The sequence below is a fragment of the Ptychodera flava genome, chromosome 11, assembly GCF_041260155.1.
Source record: "Ptychodera flava strain L36383 chromosome 11, AS_Pfla_20210202, whole genome shotgun sequence".
Taxonomy (NCBI): Eukaryota; Metazoa; Hemichordata; class Enteropneusta; family Ptychoderidae; genus Ptychodera; species Ptychodera flava.
Window position 1 is genome coordinate 38,985,753 of NC_091938.1, and position 16,906 is coordinate 39,002,658.

Here is a 16,906-nt window from a genome sequence, read left to right on the forward strand (position 1 = left end):
TCTAAGTATCAACGTTACGGGTCATGTGTATTTATGTACGTAATATGACCATTATGCGTGCAGCAGTTTTTTTTTAAATTCATGCGATGCTGTAGTAGGTACATTTGAAATTTGTTTGTTGTATAGGTTTCACCCAGATTTATATTCTGTTTATTGATTATTATCTTGGTATCTTTTGGCTTTAAAACAAAATGGAGTAATTTTCACAGAAAGCCTGTATCTAGTATTCAAAAGGAAAAGATTAGTTCATCTTTGCATATGATCTCTGAAATGCTATTGTATATTCATTTTTCATTTGAAGATGCTCGTAGTAGATGTTACACTGGTAATGGTGGCTGCCAACAATTGTGCTTTGGAAAGCCAGATGGTACCCGCACTTGTGCCTGTGCCAATGGCCAACTTCTGAGTGATGGTGTCTCCTGTGGAGGTAATATATCTACTGTACTTTGGTGTCAAATTACTGTGATTTTTTTATCAAACATGGTTGACCATTCAAAATCAAAACCATTCTGAATACCATTCTACTACTGAGTAAATAATACAATGATGATCAGAATAACTTTCATTATTTGTAGGTTAATTTTTATCTTACTCATTTATTTGCCATTTGATCATAACTCAGTACCATTCTTATTGTTGTTTCCTTTTATTAAAAATTCTATCCTTCATAAAAGGAAGGAGTTTGCCATGAAGTACCGTAGTGTCATTCACTGTCTGCACAAATTTATAAAATTTTCCCCTGCAAGCCACTTCAAATGTCTCCTACAGGAGTGGGCCCAGTTGTCCTTGTGAAAACAATTTGATTTTCTCAGAGGAGCTCTTTCATAGATAATAAAGATTGGATTCCCTAGGAATATGCCATTTTGTAAAATTGTTTAGTCTTGCCTATCTTTAAAATACATAGAGTAAAGTGAGTTATTGACCGAATTAAAAAACATACAAAATGATTTTACCATCAAAGAATGTAAAAGATGACAAATAATAAATTTTACGGTAAAGCATAATATTCAAACAAATAAGTGCTCTGGTTGTTTTATCTTGAAAGCAAGTGAGCTGTTGCTGTTTCTCAATAAGTTTAGTGATCATTTCTTCTTCATCAAGTTGTCATATGTGAGAGTTTCAAGGAAATGAAAATTAGCATTTTCTAGCATATGCCATATAGATATAAGTTAATTAACAGTATTGTAAAAATACCCATGCCTTGGTTGCATACTACCTTAATAGAGTGCATGGTGATTATAAATTGCTATATTGTTGTACACAGCTCTAAATAATGTTTAACAGCTGTAAGAATTAGAGGTTATTATCCAATATCACCTGTTCCTGTGTCGTATCAGCATGAGTGTCATTTGTGCTGCGTCAGACATGAGACGAAGTTGAGTGTCTGACGCAGCACAATGACACTCATGCTGATATGACACAAGGAACAGGCGATATTGAGTATTATATCATACCAGTATATTGATGGTGCAAATACAGCGATCTGATTGGTCGAGACGCGAAAAGAACCGTGGTATATTGGCGATATACCACAGCTGGCATACACGCAAGCTTTGCAGCTTGAGCAAAATCCGTTTATGACATTCCACGCCAGAATTTCAATATATGTTATGATATAATAGCAATAAATCACACCCAGTGACGGTATATATACCACTCGATTTTGACCAGTTCACTTCAAATATGCACTCGCTATCGCTCGTGCATATTTGAAGTGAACTGGTCAAAATCGAGTGGTATACCGCCACTGGGTGTGCTTTATTGCTTAAAGGCCCATGAGCTTTAACTCTGCGAAATTTGTCAAACCTCAAGCTACCTCCAATTTCCTCAGATATCCATTGCAATCTGCAAATTGAATGATATAGTCATGAACTATGCCTAAACAGGCAGAATAGGCAAGAAATTTAAGAAATTTTTGTTCATTTTAAATTTCCTGCCATTTTCAAAATCTTGCCACGTTATGAAAAACGGGGAATTTTTTGTCAAAGCGGAGTGAATCCCTTTTCCGTCCTTTCAGTAGGTTGCACTATGTTGTATATGTAAAGATTCAAATGTGTACATGCACCATTTATGCTGTTTATCATGTAGTTGTATGGAGGCAGCCATATTTGGGTGTGTCACCAGTTTATTATTTGTCTTAATGAAACTTCCCAATGCTGTCCCACTCAGTTGATAATTATACTTGAGTAAATATCTCTTAGTAAGAACATTTCTATGAACTAATTTTAATCTGAATATAAAGTCATGAAAATAATGCCAAAGTTGCAGCTCATGTGCCTTTAAATAACCGATTTATCATATACCCATGCCATAATTTTACTAATATGGTACACCTTTGCACCTTATTACGCCTTGCGCATAAATATAAGAATATTTATGTGAACAGGCTCATTCATGAAATATATGACAAAGTCAACATCATGCTTGACATCGCTGCAAGTCCTCCATATCTCATATTTCAACCCCAAGAAAAAAGACACAAGGATTCAAAAATCGTTCTCCAAGCAACGGCAGAATGTTTGCCAGAGCTTGGCAAAATAAAATACGAGAACTGTAACAGGAACACCATGGAAAACATTACAAGACTCAACATGTTATTTCTGTATTTGGCAACCAGAAATACCTGTGTTCCTTGAAGCCCTTCAATTTTTTACGTCGACGACATCGCTCAAGTGGGAGCGGCAGCCATTTTGTTTGTTTACGTTATTTACAACAAACTGCTAATGAATGTATTCGGGAGAGCTCCAAAACTGATGACGTTTATTGTGCATATCTCGACGTTTACCGTGAAATATCATGACTGATATTTACGGTGAACGTCACTAGGATGAAGCCATATGGGCATGGGTATATGATAATAGCTCTAATAATAATGTTTTGATTTTTCATCCTAGATTTTGAAGACTTTCTTCTCTTTGCAAGATGGTACAGGATAATGAGTCTTCATTTCAATGCGTCCAATCACGCCCGACCAATTGCACCAATCACGGGACTGAATGGAGCCACTGTGTTGGATTTTGACCACAGCCAAAAACGAGTCTACTTCAATGATATCGAAACCGTGTCTGTTGCATATGTATCTCTGGACAGCCCCAATGAAGCGTACCATTTACCAAGTGACGGTGTGTAACTCTTTGTCTATTTTGAATGTTATGCTTGTACTTTATTTGTAATGCTGTCATGAAATCAGTGATTCAGAAAACAGTTATGAACACATCTTTGAACAAGCATGGTATACGTATGGAAATTTAATTTCAAGGTTACGAAGTATCACACACTGAACTTGTCTTAAAATTTGCAGTACATGGTCAATATAGTATCCATAATTACCATTATTTTTATGCTAAATGAAGAGGACATTGTTCTTGATGAATTTTGAAATCATTTCCAATCACAGACTAGCCGTGATCTTCCAACATTTACATCAGTATGACGTTTTACAATTTTTACAAGAGCTGTTTTCTGATAGTCCAGATGTCTTCTTCTATGACAGACCTCTGATGTGGACATACAAATCTCATCCATGTAGCATTTCTTCTGCTATTTGTGTGTATGGTGTTCCTGTCATTTTTGGGGTTCCCTGCCAGTGGTCAGTCCCTGAATCAACTCTCACCCTCATTGAATTTCCCATAAAGGCCAAACAAAAAAAAATTGAGCTGTTCCGATAACCCGACCTACCCTAATTTTTACCTGCTGACCCTAAACTTTGTAGAGCTAGTAAACACAGAAGTGAAGAAAAGAAAGAAAGAACCTGTAAAATAATGCGTTTGTTAATTACTTTGCATTTGATTTTTGCTTGAATGAGGATGTCTTTTATGTTGTTTTTCTTTTATATGGAAATGTTGTTGCCAGTGTTTGACCGCCCTGAACCCCTTAAAAATAATATTTTGGAAAAAAAAATTCCTGCCAACCTATCTACCCTATTTTTGAAAACCATGTTATCCGAACAGCACAAGCTTTTTTTTTTCCTAATCATGTGCATGGCCCTAGATCATGTTGTATTCTGCACGCCATTTAGAATACTTCACTAATGAAAAGGAAACTCAAGAGTTGCTTTAACAAAAATATTTGCCACTGACTTTATACTTATTGTTCTGCTGTAGATTCAATTCAACGAATATCAGGACTAGCCTTTGACTGGGTCCACCAGAAACTTTACCTCATCGTTAATGGTAACACAATTCGTTCCATGAACACCGACGGATCAGAATCCATTGTGATTGTGACATCCACATACACACTCAATGCTCTCGTGGTTGATCCATGCAACGGGTAAGTTTCTTGTCATCAGCCAAAGTTCTTCAGGAACTTCTGCTGATGTGCAGCATGCGCTCTGAAGGCTATATCTGATGGTCGATGGTTAAATTTTCATAGCAACTTAGGGAGACTTATTTGTATTATTCAATTATAACAGTAAGATTCAGCCAACCATTAGGATAACAGCTTCCGAGATGCTGCACATCAGAAATTCCTGAAGTCTTGCCCTGCAAAGCAACAGTCAAATTGTTGGAACTACCAGTCTTCAAACAATTTCAGGTACTCAGTCTTAAGCTGTAGACTTGATTTACATAGAAGAGCTTGATAAAGATAGCATCAACTGGTATATTTTAAAATAGAGCAACCTCCATTCTTTCATTTCAGTATTAATTGAAATTCTTTTACAAATGATAATCATTACTTCAACCACAACAAATGATGGTTTTAAATGAACAAGATAGAATGTGTCACTCAACTGTCATTATCTCAGCCCTTCACCTCAAAGATAGCATGTTCCAAGAGAAATTTACTTTAAATGTCCAAATTAAGTATCATTTTAATGACGCTGTTGAACTTCTCAATGGGTATTCAGAGTTTCTCTTGTTGAGCAATAACTTTGTAAGTTTGCAATGGTAATATTGTAATGGGAGGATTAATGAAAACAAGGGCACTATTAAGTTTATTGCTGTTTTCACATGCGGTAAAACTGGAAATGCTTGTTAGACACCACTTGTACTTGTGATTTGCAAACATGGCTGAATAATAATTTGAAGTTAGTCTTTGTTGAAGTGTTTTAGCTGACTTAATGCGCCCTCTCCAGTCCAAAATATGTATATAGCCAAGTATATTATTGCAAGATGGTAGACATGAATGATGATGTTGTGGCTTGTCTTTGGTTTTGAGACAGTGTGAAAAAGGCATTGAGATTCTCCCTGTATCTCTCCATCTGTTGCTGTCTACAACCTCCTTGTATTGGAGTTTCAGCGACTTGATTTTCTGGTGGCACTGCTTGGCTGTCCGGTTGAGCCCCTTTTGAGTAGCCTAAATTTCAGCTGTCTTTTCTTATAAACGTGGGTGTCCCTGCATATTCTGTTCAGCATCTGTAGGAGGTTTTCATCTGATCAGACTGAAATCAGAACTTTGACTTCTTCATCATTGCTTAGAGATGCAGTAGTCCAAATAACTACTACTACTACTACATAATAATAATATTTTTATTGCTTGCTTGTAAATATAGGATTTACATCACATTTGTGGCAATAAAAGTGTGATACAAAAATAAGTTCAAATTTCTTCAATAAAGATAAAGTATTACAGTATAATAATAGTAGCCAATAGTACATATAACTAGGTATTTCTTTGTTTATATAAAGTATAGACTATTAGTCTATATGATGGCATCTAGAATATTCTCACAGCAGCTTGGTCAAATCAGACAGCATGTTGAGGATATGAAATCTGTAAACTGGCTCATTCTTTCTTGCATGCAGCACTGTCTCAAATCTGAAAGATTCCATGACATTAAGTATCTTTCACAAATAGTTTTTCATGCCAATGCTTGACCTGAAGACTTTCAGAAGTGTTTCAATGGACACTGTGTGAACATATGGTGTATGTTACATATGAAGAGATTTTTAACTGTACATGTATACAATATAAGCAAATCTCTCTTTATCCATTCGGTAGACAACTGTTTTGGAGCCAAGATGTTGGAGCAGCTATTCAGAAATCAACAATGTCCGGAAACTACATAGAAGCGGTCATCGGAAGTGACGTGGGCAGTGTGATTTCGTTAGCCATGGATTACGATGAAAACATGCTCTACTGGGGAGACTCAGTTCTGTAAGTTGGTAGAGTCTGACTTGCATAGTTTGCTCTTGTCTCTTGTCTTTGTGTTTGAATTCGTTTGTCAGTGTAAGTGTTTGTATGTGTGTATGTAAATGTGTATACACAGTTATTCATCGTTGTCTGTAATGGTGAACCTGTGTTCCTGGACTCTAACCTAAGAGGATTTGTCCAAGTGATGCGTGACATCAAATGTCACCAAGAAGTCCATTCTTTTCATCTGTACAAATTTTCTATATATATTGTACCTGTATATGCCGATACCAGTGTTGGTTAGGATGATTGAGGTGATGTGTGCAGCAATAACACAGCGGTATCTCTATTTGACTAGACTCTCTGGACAGATGTGCACAAGGTGAATAAATTAAAAACCTCATAGAATTTACGGTAGCTCAAAATTGGCTCAACATTTGGTGTGTAAGATATCAAAAGGATACCCTACATACTAGTTGTACTAGGATATGAGTTGCTTGCCTCTAAGAATTCACTTTTTCTCTTGCTTTCCAGCCACAGGATAGAAAGAGCCAAACCAGACGGAAGCAATAGGGAGGTCATAGTTCAAATGGCAATAGAAGCAGTTGGACTTACCGTCTATGGAAATTTCCTATACTGGACAGAAGCTAGCACAGCTTCAGTTTACAAAGCTGAAAAACACACTGGAGCTGATGAAACCTCCATGGTAGAAGACATGATTTATATTGGTTATGATCTAGTGGCTTATAGTGCGGACAGACAAAAATGTGAGTTACTTGGTTGCTGCTCTGAAACATTGACTCTAATGAAGTAAAATTTTACAGCACATGGAAACTGATTGGTGTTTGAGTTTTCTTTGCAAAAGGATGAAAACTTTGTGTTGTCATGGACTCATAGACTTAATAAAACAATGGTGTAGTGACATCATGAAAGTAAATTGATTTTAAGGTGAGTTAGCAAGAAGACTTGCTAATAGTAATGTATTCTTGCGAAAGACCCGTCACCGTTTTTCACAAAACTGAAGACAGAGTCCATAATTTGCATTGACATTGGAAACAACAACAATATCAAAACATGGATGGAGGTATAGCCTCTATGATCAAAATAATTATAGTCAGTGGAAGAGAGCCATGTGTTTTAACATCCCCCTCCAAATCTACAGCCGAACATGACGGTCTTGTACATTGACCTTGGAATTACTGGTCTTTGGGGAAACGATATTTTCATGTTTGGAGGACTGGTAAGGTTTTGACATACCCGGTAGTCCCAGTAACATTTTGACTTCTGTATAGGGAACAAAACAAAGCTTGTAAGAACAGTAACTGATATGTATCTGTCAGTTCAAGGTGAGCAAGCGGGCAATTAAGCATCACCTGATCTTGTAAAGGGCCTAGGCCTAAATGAGTCCGAGGACGGCTCATTGAGTCACTGCAACATTGTAAGATTTCAACAATTAGGCTGGATTTGATTTCCTTCAATAGCAGAAGATGAATCCTGTTTGTCGTTGACTCCAGTCAATCGTTAACAAACGTGGCTCCGTATATAAACTTGTGATGAGTTTTGTAGGTCAACTGACAAGCAACGGAGTGGCCAACCGTGATCGCTATCACAGATATCATGATATACAAGATTCGCTGAAGTCTTGACTCTTATGTGATGTAGTGAACTTACTGTATTCTCTGATTTTAGTGATGCAGTCACTAAATTGTGTTGTTCACCTACTTGCTACCACTGTTCTGACTGTGTTCCTCCATCCATGTTCAGATGTATAGAATGTAGTCAACTTTCATCGGTAAATCGTGATTTCACCACACAAAACACCAACTTCGGGTTATTTATAATTTTTGTAAAAATTTACTATGTTTTTGATGATCATTTCCACTATGTACAGCTCCAATTTGGTAGTTGTCTAAAATTCAGCAATCTGATTGGGCAGAGCTACTCATTCATACTGTATACATATGGCAGCTCAGTGTAGCCAAATCATTCTCATAATGAACGTTGACATGACCTCAGAACTTCATAGTAAATCCACTCAGCAAGCTCCTGTTTGATAAATTTGATATTTTGTTCTTTTTTTCTTTCGAGTTTGCCATGACATACGTACTGGAACAAACCAGGAACGAAGGCTGTATCTATATTAGTTCAAAAAACAGATTACGCAGACAATAATAAATAATCCCAACTGTTAACATACTAATGATGCAGAGCTATGCCAAAAAAAGCCCACCCAAACTTTGCATTAACCCTTTGAGAACCAAAGTCAATTTTTTATGCCTTCACAAAATATACCCCAGTCAAATTTTTTTAAGATTTTTGCCAAAATTTCAATGAAAAACATTAGCCAATTAAATGTGATGTCCATTTGGCCCAAAATTATCAAAAAAATACATAAAAATTCATAAAAACTGGTAAAATGTTGTTACATAGTAAAATTTTGGTGGGAAATATTACAGCACTCAAAGGGTTAATCCTTATCCCTATCCTTTTTGAGTAGGGGTTGAAATTAAGAAACCCTCAGCAACAACTTGAACATGCTTTGCACCACATTGTCTCAAACATATACCCGAGGGGACTTCGAACAATTTTCCGTTGAGGTCAACTGTCTTAATTTATTATGCAAAGATACATGTATTCTAAATAGACATTTTCAGCAATGAGCAAAGAACAAATGGAAGGGCTGATTAGACCATTGCCAAGGTAACCCTTTTAACACATAAATAGATGGGTCAGATGAAACAAACATTGACAGTAGGTTTGAAAATATTTCAATGTCAAGATATGATTGGATATCTATAGATTATTAAATGTAATGTCACCAACATTTAACGTTTCCTCCTTATCTTTGAATTTGAAGGTAACATATCTGCATGCAGTGTTTACAATGGAGGTTGCAGCTCTAGTGCTGTTTGTTTTCCAACTGGCAATGGTCAAGCAGAGTGTCGATGCCCTGAAGACACTGGTCTGAAATTGGCTAACAACAACAGGATGTGTGTTCGTAAGTATCAAAAGCAAGATATGTTGTCTTGTCGTAGTTTACAAATCAATACTCTGGGATATATTTGATTTGCATAATCACACTCATGATTGGCCATGTATAATCACAATTTTGCATTTAATTATTACTGGTAGTAACCATGATTGACAATCACGCTAATTGTCTCTGAATGTAATTTACCATTGACATTTGCCAACCAAACATTTATAAATAATGAGGGCCTCCTTAAATTAACGATATTTTTTCACCAGAACTTAATCTTGTGATGATTAAATGCGCCACAGCAGAGTGCTTTGTATGTACCTTGATTTCTATACTGATCTTGAATTACTTTACTTGAAAAAAGGGATGTAGACGTACTAGATTGAAGTCATGCACAGCACCCTCTTGTCATTATCCTTAAAATTGGAAGAAAAATTAATTTTTCACACTTTATACTTTCTGTGATGTGATAAATTCATCCGCAATACCACTGGATTTGGACTATAACATATTGCACCATGAAAATACCAGCACAGAATCAACCACATTGCCTGTCTCCGTCACACATTTAAAACTCCACCATTAATATATCTTTCTCATGGAGGTATTCTGTTACTACCTCCATGTTCTATTGTATTTCTCAACCACTTTTAAAAGTTTAAAATTGAGCTGTTTAATATTGTATTAATTTATTCTTTTCATTGGTTTTGAACAATAGCATTGTAGCATGCCATGCACAGGCAAGTGATTATTTGTACTTCCATGTATGTATCTTTTCCAGTATCAGTAGAAATCATAGTATTGCATGTCATCTTATTGTGGTCTTTATGACATCGGTATCTGGCATAACCACAATACTGTATAAATGGACACTCAAACTCAAACACTCAGAAAGGGAGAAATTCAGGCAGAGTCATTCACAGACAGACATACACTCAGGCAGAGGCATACTCACAGACAGACGCACTCAGGCAGAGGCAGAGTCACAGACCCACTCTCTCATCTGAGGGGCACTCTGATGTATCAATAGCTGGGCTTTAAGGCCCAGCCATGGTTTAGATATTCAATAAACAGGTTCCAGCTCTACATCATCACGCATCAGTTCCAGTGTCTTCCTTCCATGTATATTTTCTCAATAAATTACGATACGGCAAAATGCGATACTCTTTTCAAATTGTAGCCATGTTCCCTAGAGTTGTGTTCATTCTCAGTGTTTTCTGCCAGGTGGATGGATCCATATACAGGGAAATGGGGAGGAAAGGGTTATTAATCCTCTTTCTACCAGGCTCCATAGATAAACCATAGAAATAAATACCTCTTGGAGAAAACGGGTAAAATTTACCAATATTTGTTTTGCCTTTCTCACAGCTGCTGATTCACACTGTGATGCCGATTCATTCACCTGTGCAAATCAAGGCTGTATTCCAATGAGGTGGATGTGTGATGTCGACAATGATTGTGGTGATGGGTCGGATGAAGATCCAAATCTATGCTGTAAGTTCATTGGAGAAGTATTTCTATGATTGAAAATTGTATGGCAGTTTAAACTTCTTTATTCATTTGCTTCTTTCAAACCTTCGTCTTGCCAAGTTCATTTGAGAAATATTTCTATGATTGCAAATATCAACTTACAGCATAGATCCAAATCTATGCTGTAAGTTCATTGGAGAAGTATTTCTATGATTGAAAATTGTATGGCAGTTTAAACTTCTTTATTCATTTGCTTCTTTCAAACCTTTAAAGATCTTGCCAAGTTCATACATGTATTTCACATCAGGTCAAGTTGAGTAAAACCATTGAACCACTACATATCCCATATGGTACATTTTAGTCATTCAAAAAAAAATTGAACATTTGAAGGCCCTTGAAAACATAAATATCTGTACACATTATTTTTAGAAACTAAAGCTGCTATAACAGACCAAGCCAAGTGGGTGAGAATATATGTAGTTCTCGTTTTAGCTTAACAAATGTAGCTGATGGGGAGGTGATATTGTCTGGCAGGAAAAGGGTTAAGGTTAGAACGAGCCTTGGCAACAGATAATCAGACTCAAATTTGTACAATACCATTTGTTGGAGCTGACTTGGAGAAAGAAAAACTTTTACCGTCTTAGTTTTTCGAAAATCCAAAATGTGATTTTTCCTCATAGAGTTAACACAGGAATGGCAACCATTTTGAATATCAAATCACATGAAATGTTGGGGAATTTGTTTCGCTAGTTCCAAACTCTGCACAGTGACCCCTGATTTTTATTGTTGATTTGGTAAGAGAATGGTTGAAAGTTTCATTCAGGAAAATTTGAGCAAAAGTTGAAGTCTTTCACTTTCAAGGCGCATACTTCAATATATGCTGATCATTTACATATCATCAAAGACATACACTTAAAAATCTGAACATCAAAGAGGTATAGGATAGAGGTAACCAGTGAGAGTAAATGCAAACAAACACTAAGTTAAAAGTGTACATTGGTGTTATGTTACACAACAGATGATCATACCTGTGGACCAACTGACTTTGCATGTGACAACGGAAGATGTATCTATCTTAGTTGGAGATGTGACTTTGATAATGATTGCCGTGACAACAGTGATGAGAGAGATTGTCGTAAGTATTCACCCTCACTCTTTCACATTCCATCGTGTCAAGTACCTTCAAGCATAAGCCGTTTTAAGTGATATCAGAAAATCAGATATCAATTCGACAAAAGTGCAACCTTTTGTGACCTCTTGATTGTTCATTAGAAAGACAATGTGTAGGTCACTTAATGTAACGTTATGTGTTCAGTTTGTTTGCTTTCCGGCTTTTAAGAACATTCAAAACTCCTGTTTTTCCCAAAATTGGAGTTACCATTTCTTCACAATGTGTCAAGAAATGTTGTTGTGAGCTATAGTTATACAGTGTTTTTGCTAAGGTTGGGGAATATTGGTAAATAATTTTGGAACCCCAGTAACATTTCTGCTGTCCCTTAATCTGATTGCATTGATATACCAAGGGGAACCCCGGTAAAGTGACTGGGAACCCTGGTAAAATTACCGGGTGGTACAGGCCTTAACAAAAAGACTGGTATAGCTTCAGTTATAACAAGAATACATCAGAATTAGTCAGCAGTTTCTTGTGATAAAACACCACAGACATGACAATCTTCCATAAAATGAGGAATAATGTACATGCTACGATATATAGGAGTCTAGTTTTGTGACATCTCTGTCCCATTGCTTTAATCATTCTGTAACCTGTACTTATTTGCATAATTAAGAGCCAACTTGAACCATTTTAACACAGTATTCAAAATTTGGTACATGTACAATGCATTTTGGACACCATGGCGCAAAGTGCCAATTTGAAAGGTGTCCTATGTTGCCACAATGTCTGTGTGGGTGTCCGTCTGTCCGTCGGTCTGTCCGTCCGTAGACAGATTTTGTTCCGCTCATTGCTTGAGAACCGCTGAGCCCAATTGTAAGAAATTTGGTATGTAGCATTGTTATGATAAGATCTAGATCTGATTAGATTTTAGTGGGTGTGGCTTATTAATTAATTGCTCATTATGGCTCAAATTTGGATATACATGTACTCAGTCTGGTAAAAAACGTGCCAAGTTTGAGTAATGAAATTTTTTGTATAGCGCCATCTAGCAGTGAGAATTATCAGAACTTTGGATCTGCTACCGTCCTCGTTACTCCTATCACAGTCCCTGTGCTCCTAATATCATCTTTCCCTGGTGCAAGATTGTAATCTTGTACTTGAAAAAGAACGATGTCCAATTCATTAAGATTTACTGTGTACATCATGAAAACCACATCATGAATACTGACTGATATGTGTGTGATCATTTTTGGAATAAAATATATGTATCAAGTGGTGTTTTGGAAATTCGTATGATCCGAGTCACATGTCTGACAGACTAAGTATGAACATGCTACGGCTTCTGAAAGTGCTCAGTGTGTAATAGTGTGGGAATTTTTGAAGCATTTTTTCTTGTTTAATTTGGCAAATTATCAGGAAATACCTCGATACTTCATGGTAACCCTTTCTTCTCAATCGTTTCCTGGAGTTTCAAAGTCATACGAACGAAAAGAGTAAAAAATTTTGATGCAAAAATCGTAGCATCGGCGAGAGTAACCGGCCATGTTTTCATCTCGCTATTTTTAGCCACTGAGCCTGTGTATACACAGCGTTCTATCGCATTGATCTTTTCCCGGTGCACGATTGTAATCTTGTACACACATACCCATTGGCCACGGTGTCCACCCCAAGTCTCACTTTGATTTATGTATGGCAAGTCAGACTGCTGAAAAAACTTGATGGCAATTGATTTTAAGAGGAAAAAGATTTAACTAAATAACCTGGTGACTAAATGTTCATTTTCAGACACATATGTGTAACTTGTTCTGTTCTTTTGCATTGAGCAATAAGGTAAGATCAGAATTTCTTATCAAATCTCAAATTTTTTTTCCGCCAGCTTTTCCAACATGTAATCCTGATACTGAGTTCACCTGTGCCAATGGACGCTGTATCCCCAAAGAGCAAATCTGTGACCAAACTGACGACTGCCGTGATGGTGCAGTTTCAGATGAACTGAATTGCCGTAAGTATACCAATATATAAAATTTGGGGGATAAATCAGACAAGACAATGCTTAGATGATAATGATATGCATGTGTATGTTATCATTCCATCAGGATTGTCAGAACTGAAACAAGCAAGAAGCATGGTCTATTTTCATAATTTTTTATTCAGTGAATATGACAACTTTGTGCTCAGAGTGACTTTCCTTTGGATCTTTTAAGCTGACAAAATATGTCCTGAGGTAAAGAGTATGTAGTTGGTATTCCTCTAACTATCAACTGTAAAGCAAAGATTTGGTATGGAAAGTGATGGTGTCTTGAGACAAAAAGGGAAATATACGCAAAATTAGTACAAATAACTCAAGTTTATATTGCTGATTCTTGGAACAGTTGAATTGATAGTTAAGTCACTGCATCAGAAAGTTTAAAAGACTTCACTCCAATACTCCAGCTTATTTGAGAAGAAGTGAGTTTCATAAAATGAATGCAAACTTTTCCATTTTTAGCAAAGGCACAATAATGCCTTACCTTTGCTTTCAAAATAATATGACACAATTTGATCCTTTACAAAGCTCAGTTTTCACTCTCAAGACACCATATCTTCAACCTTCTGTCAATTTTTTCCCCTCTTTGTATAGTCTTCCATCACACAGAACAACAAGGCTACCATTCACAGTTGCACACAGATATTCACATGGCTGCAAACACCAGCCACATGTATGCACATCAACACACACATACTACTACAGAAGCACAGCATACTTCATGATATACATGTACACACTTGCCAAACACTTTCAGTAAACTTATAGTTAAAATTCTGTAGAGTTCATAATTTCAAATTTAGGATAACAATCATCAACTTTTTTATCAGCATTAAATATCTGTTTACATCCATGATGCGGCAGATACATTCTTCATATCATTACCTGTCACTGGAAACTTTTATCACTCATGGAATGAAATAATGCATCTTTCTTTCTTTTATTCTTCTTTCTTTCCTTTTCTTTCAATTCCCAAAGTCAAGGTACCCCGCCCTATTGTTTCATTAGTAAAGAGAGATATTGAAGATCGTAAGTCTAGATATCTGCATGAAATCTCACCACAGGTCATGCATGCCCAAAATGGCCGATTTCCTAAATATTTTTTCATTAATTAATTATGGATAATTTTTCAATATTTTTATTTGAGATGACACTAAGCCATAACTTGGTGAATCTTTAGAATTTCCTGCGATGACAAGCTGTCGTAAATTAGATCACCATTGTTCCTTCATTTTTTAAATAACAAGACTATACTGTCAGTAACTTCACAAGCAATTAGATTAGAAATTAAGTTTGCTGAATCTGTAAAGCATTGTAGAGCTGTCAGGAATTGTATTGACAAATACATCGCTAATACTGGTTGTTCTATTGTGCTTACAAAGAATTTGTTCTTGATCCTTTCTCAATTTACACATTTTCACTTTCTTTACATCTGTCATTAGGATGGAATGGACTTACCAATGTTGTGTTAAAACTGTAAATTTTGCTGATCTCTCCTCCTCCTCATCTTAATCATCCCTTTTGGCATGGGATACATTTTGTTAGCATATACATCAGAATTTACAATAAATCCTATGTCTACAGTAGGGATGATGACCCTTGAAGTCTCTCAAAATACCATTAGATAGTTTACTTAGTAATTTGCCTCATCTGCTCTGCTCCAAAACACAGATGTACATCTGTGCATATAAACATAAAACAGTAGATTTCCATTTATTTTCCTGCTGATAAATATGGTTATCATTTGTATGCTGTCAATCACTGACAAATAGAAATGTATTCTTGTCTCAAAGTATTCTATCAGATTCAGTTGTCCATGAATACTATGTTCAAAGCGCCCTCTACACTGATCATCTCACCATTGGAGAAGCACATAATTTTCAAAACTAACAGATAGCATTTATAAACCTTAATAGATTATTTTCACATCATTACGTATCATCCAATTTGCTGTTTTTGTTGTTTTAATCATTGCTTTCTTATTAAACACAAAACGTAATTTAAAATTGTTGTTAACCATTGTTAAATTAAAAGGAAAAATTGACTCTGTTGTCTTTTGATTAGAAAAATATTTCCTAGAAGAATATATCTAGAAGTTAAAACAATGACAGATGTTGGAAGGACATCACCTTGTTCTAGACAATTAAATTGCCAACTCATAGTTGGATGACTTTTTACCCCAGAAACAAAAACTGCTCCTTGCTTGTAATCAGTTCATTATCAAAATGTGCATCTGCTTGTAATTTGCATTCCATTGTCATTGTTGACAGTCGAGTCAAAATTTGTTTTTGCAATTTTTAACTCACTGTGCTTGACGCTTAGAGTTTTTCTTGACTTTCTCTACCTAGACTCTTCGTTCTAAAATCTGTAACACTCTGGCTAACCCATGAGATTTACCCATGAGATTTCAAACCAAATCAACATGAAGGCTTTTCCTTGAAGAAGTCAGAAAATTATGAAGAATAGTCTCAAGAAAACTTAACATATAAAATCAAAAGCCGTTTTACAAGAGAATTTTGTCTGACCACTGACAAGAAAACATACATGAACGGATCCACTGCGTTGAACTTGCCTCTAATAGTGTTGCCCCTAGGTGTGTAAATGTTAGGAAGAAAAAACACAGGTTTTTATGACTGTGACTACAAATAACAGCGTACAACTTTTTAAACTGTAGGCAATTTGAAAAAAAACTGCCATCCAAAAGCAGTGTTTACTTTTTATGGAGAACTGTAGAGACCGTACAAAACTTTATTTAATTTTACTCACTTCTACATGGTCAAAAAGATGGACAGTATGCTTTGTAAAATTGTGCAATAAGTTTCAAAACGTAAATAATTTGTTAAACTTCCCTTTTACCAATATCATCTCAAAGTTTGCATTTAAAACATTTATATAAATATCTTAATGAGACCAATCATATGTGTATTCATGATTGCCTTCTCATGTCTAGTGTGGATGCTCAATAACCTTTCAAAACATATTTGTATTGCTTGAATTTCTCAGATCTCCTGCTTTAAGATTAATCAGTTGCCAGATGTGGTACTTTAATATGCAAATAAATTTTTAAGATTTCATACAATTCACTGGGTTTTGCATGTCTTACTTTTCTTTTTATGAAGAACACTGAGAGACATTGTGTGTGTTTATTGGATCAAATAGTAATGCCCTAGAATATAGAATCCTATTTAACATGATTGAAATGTTTGTCAACCTTCAGCTTGTTTGCTGTGTCCCTTAAAGT

At 35.9% G+C, this 16,906-nt stretch overlaps 1 protein-coding gene across 1 annotated transcript in view; it reads left to right on the plus strand.

Moving 5' to 3' along the window:
* Positions 1–16,906, plus strand: part of LOC139144530 (low-density lipoprotein receptor-related protein 2-like) — a 150,341-nt gene that overhangs the window by 84,683 nt on the left and 48,752 nt on the right. The window contains 9 exon segments of the mRNA XM_070715228.1: positions 302–427; positions 2,895–3,122; positions 4,104–4,272; positions 5,944–6,099; positions 6,610–6,842; positions 8,933–9,073; positions 10,424–10,549; positions 11,544–11,660; positions 13,516–13,641. Coding sequence (XP_070571329.1) covers positions 302–427; positions 2,895–3,122; positions 4,104–4,272; positions 5,944–6,099; positions 6,610–6,842; positions 8,933–9,073; positions 10,424–10,549; positions 11,544–11,660; positions 13,516–13,641 — 1,422 coding nt within the window.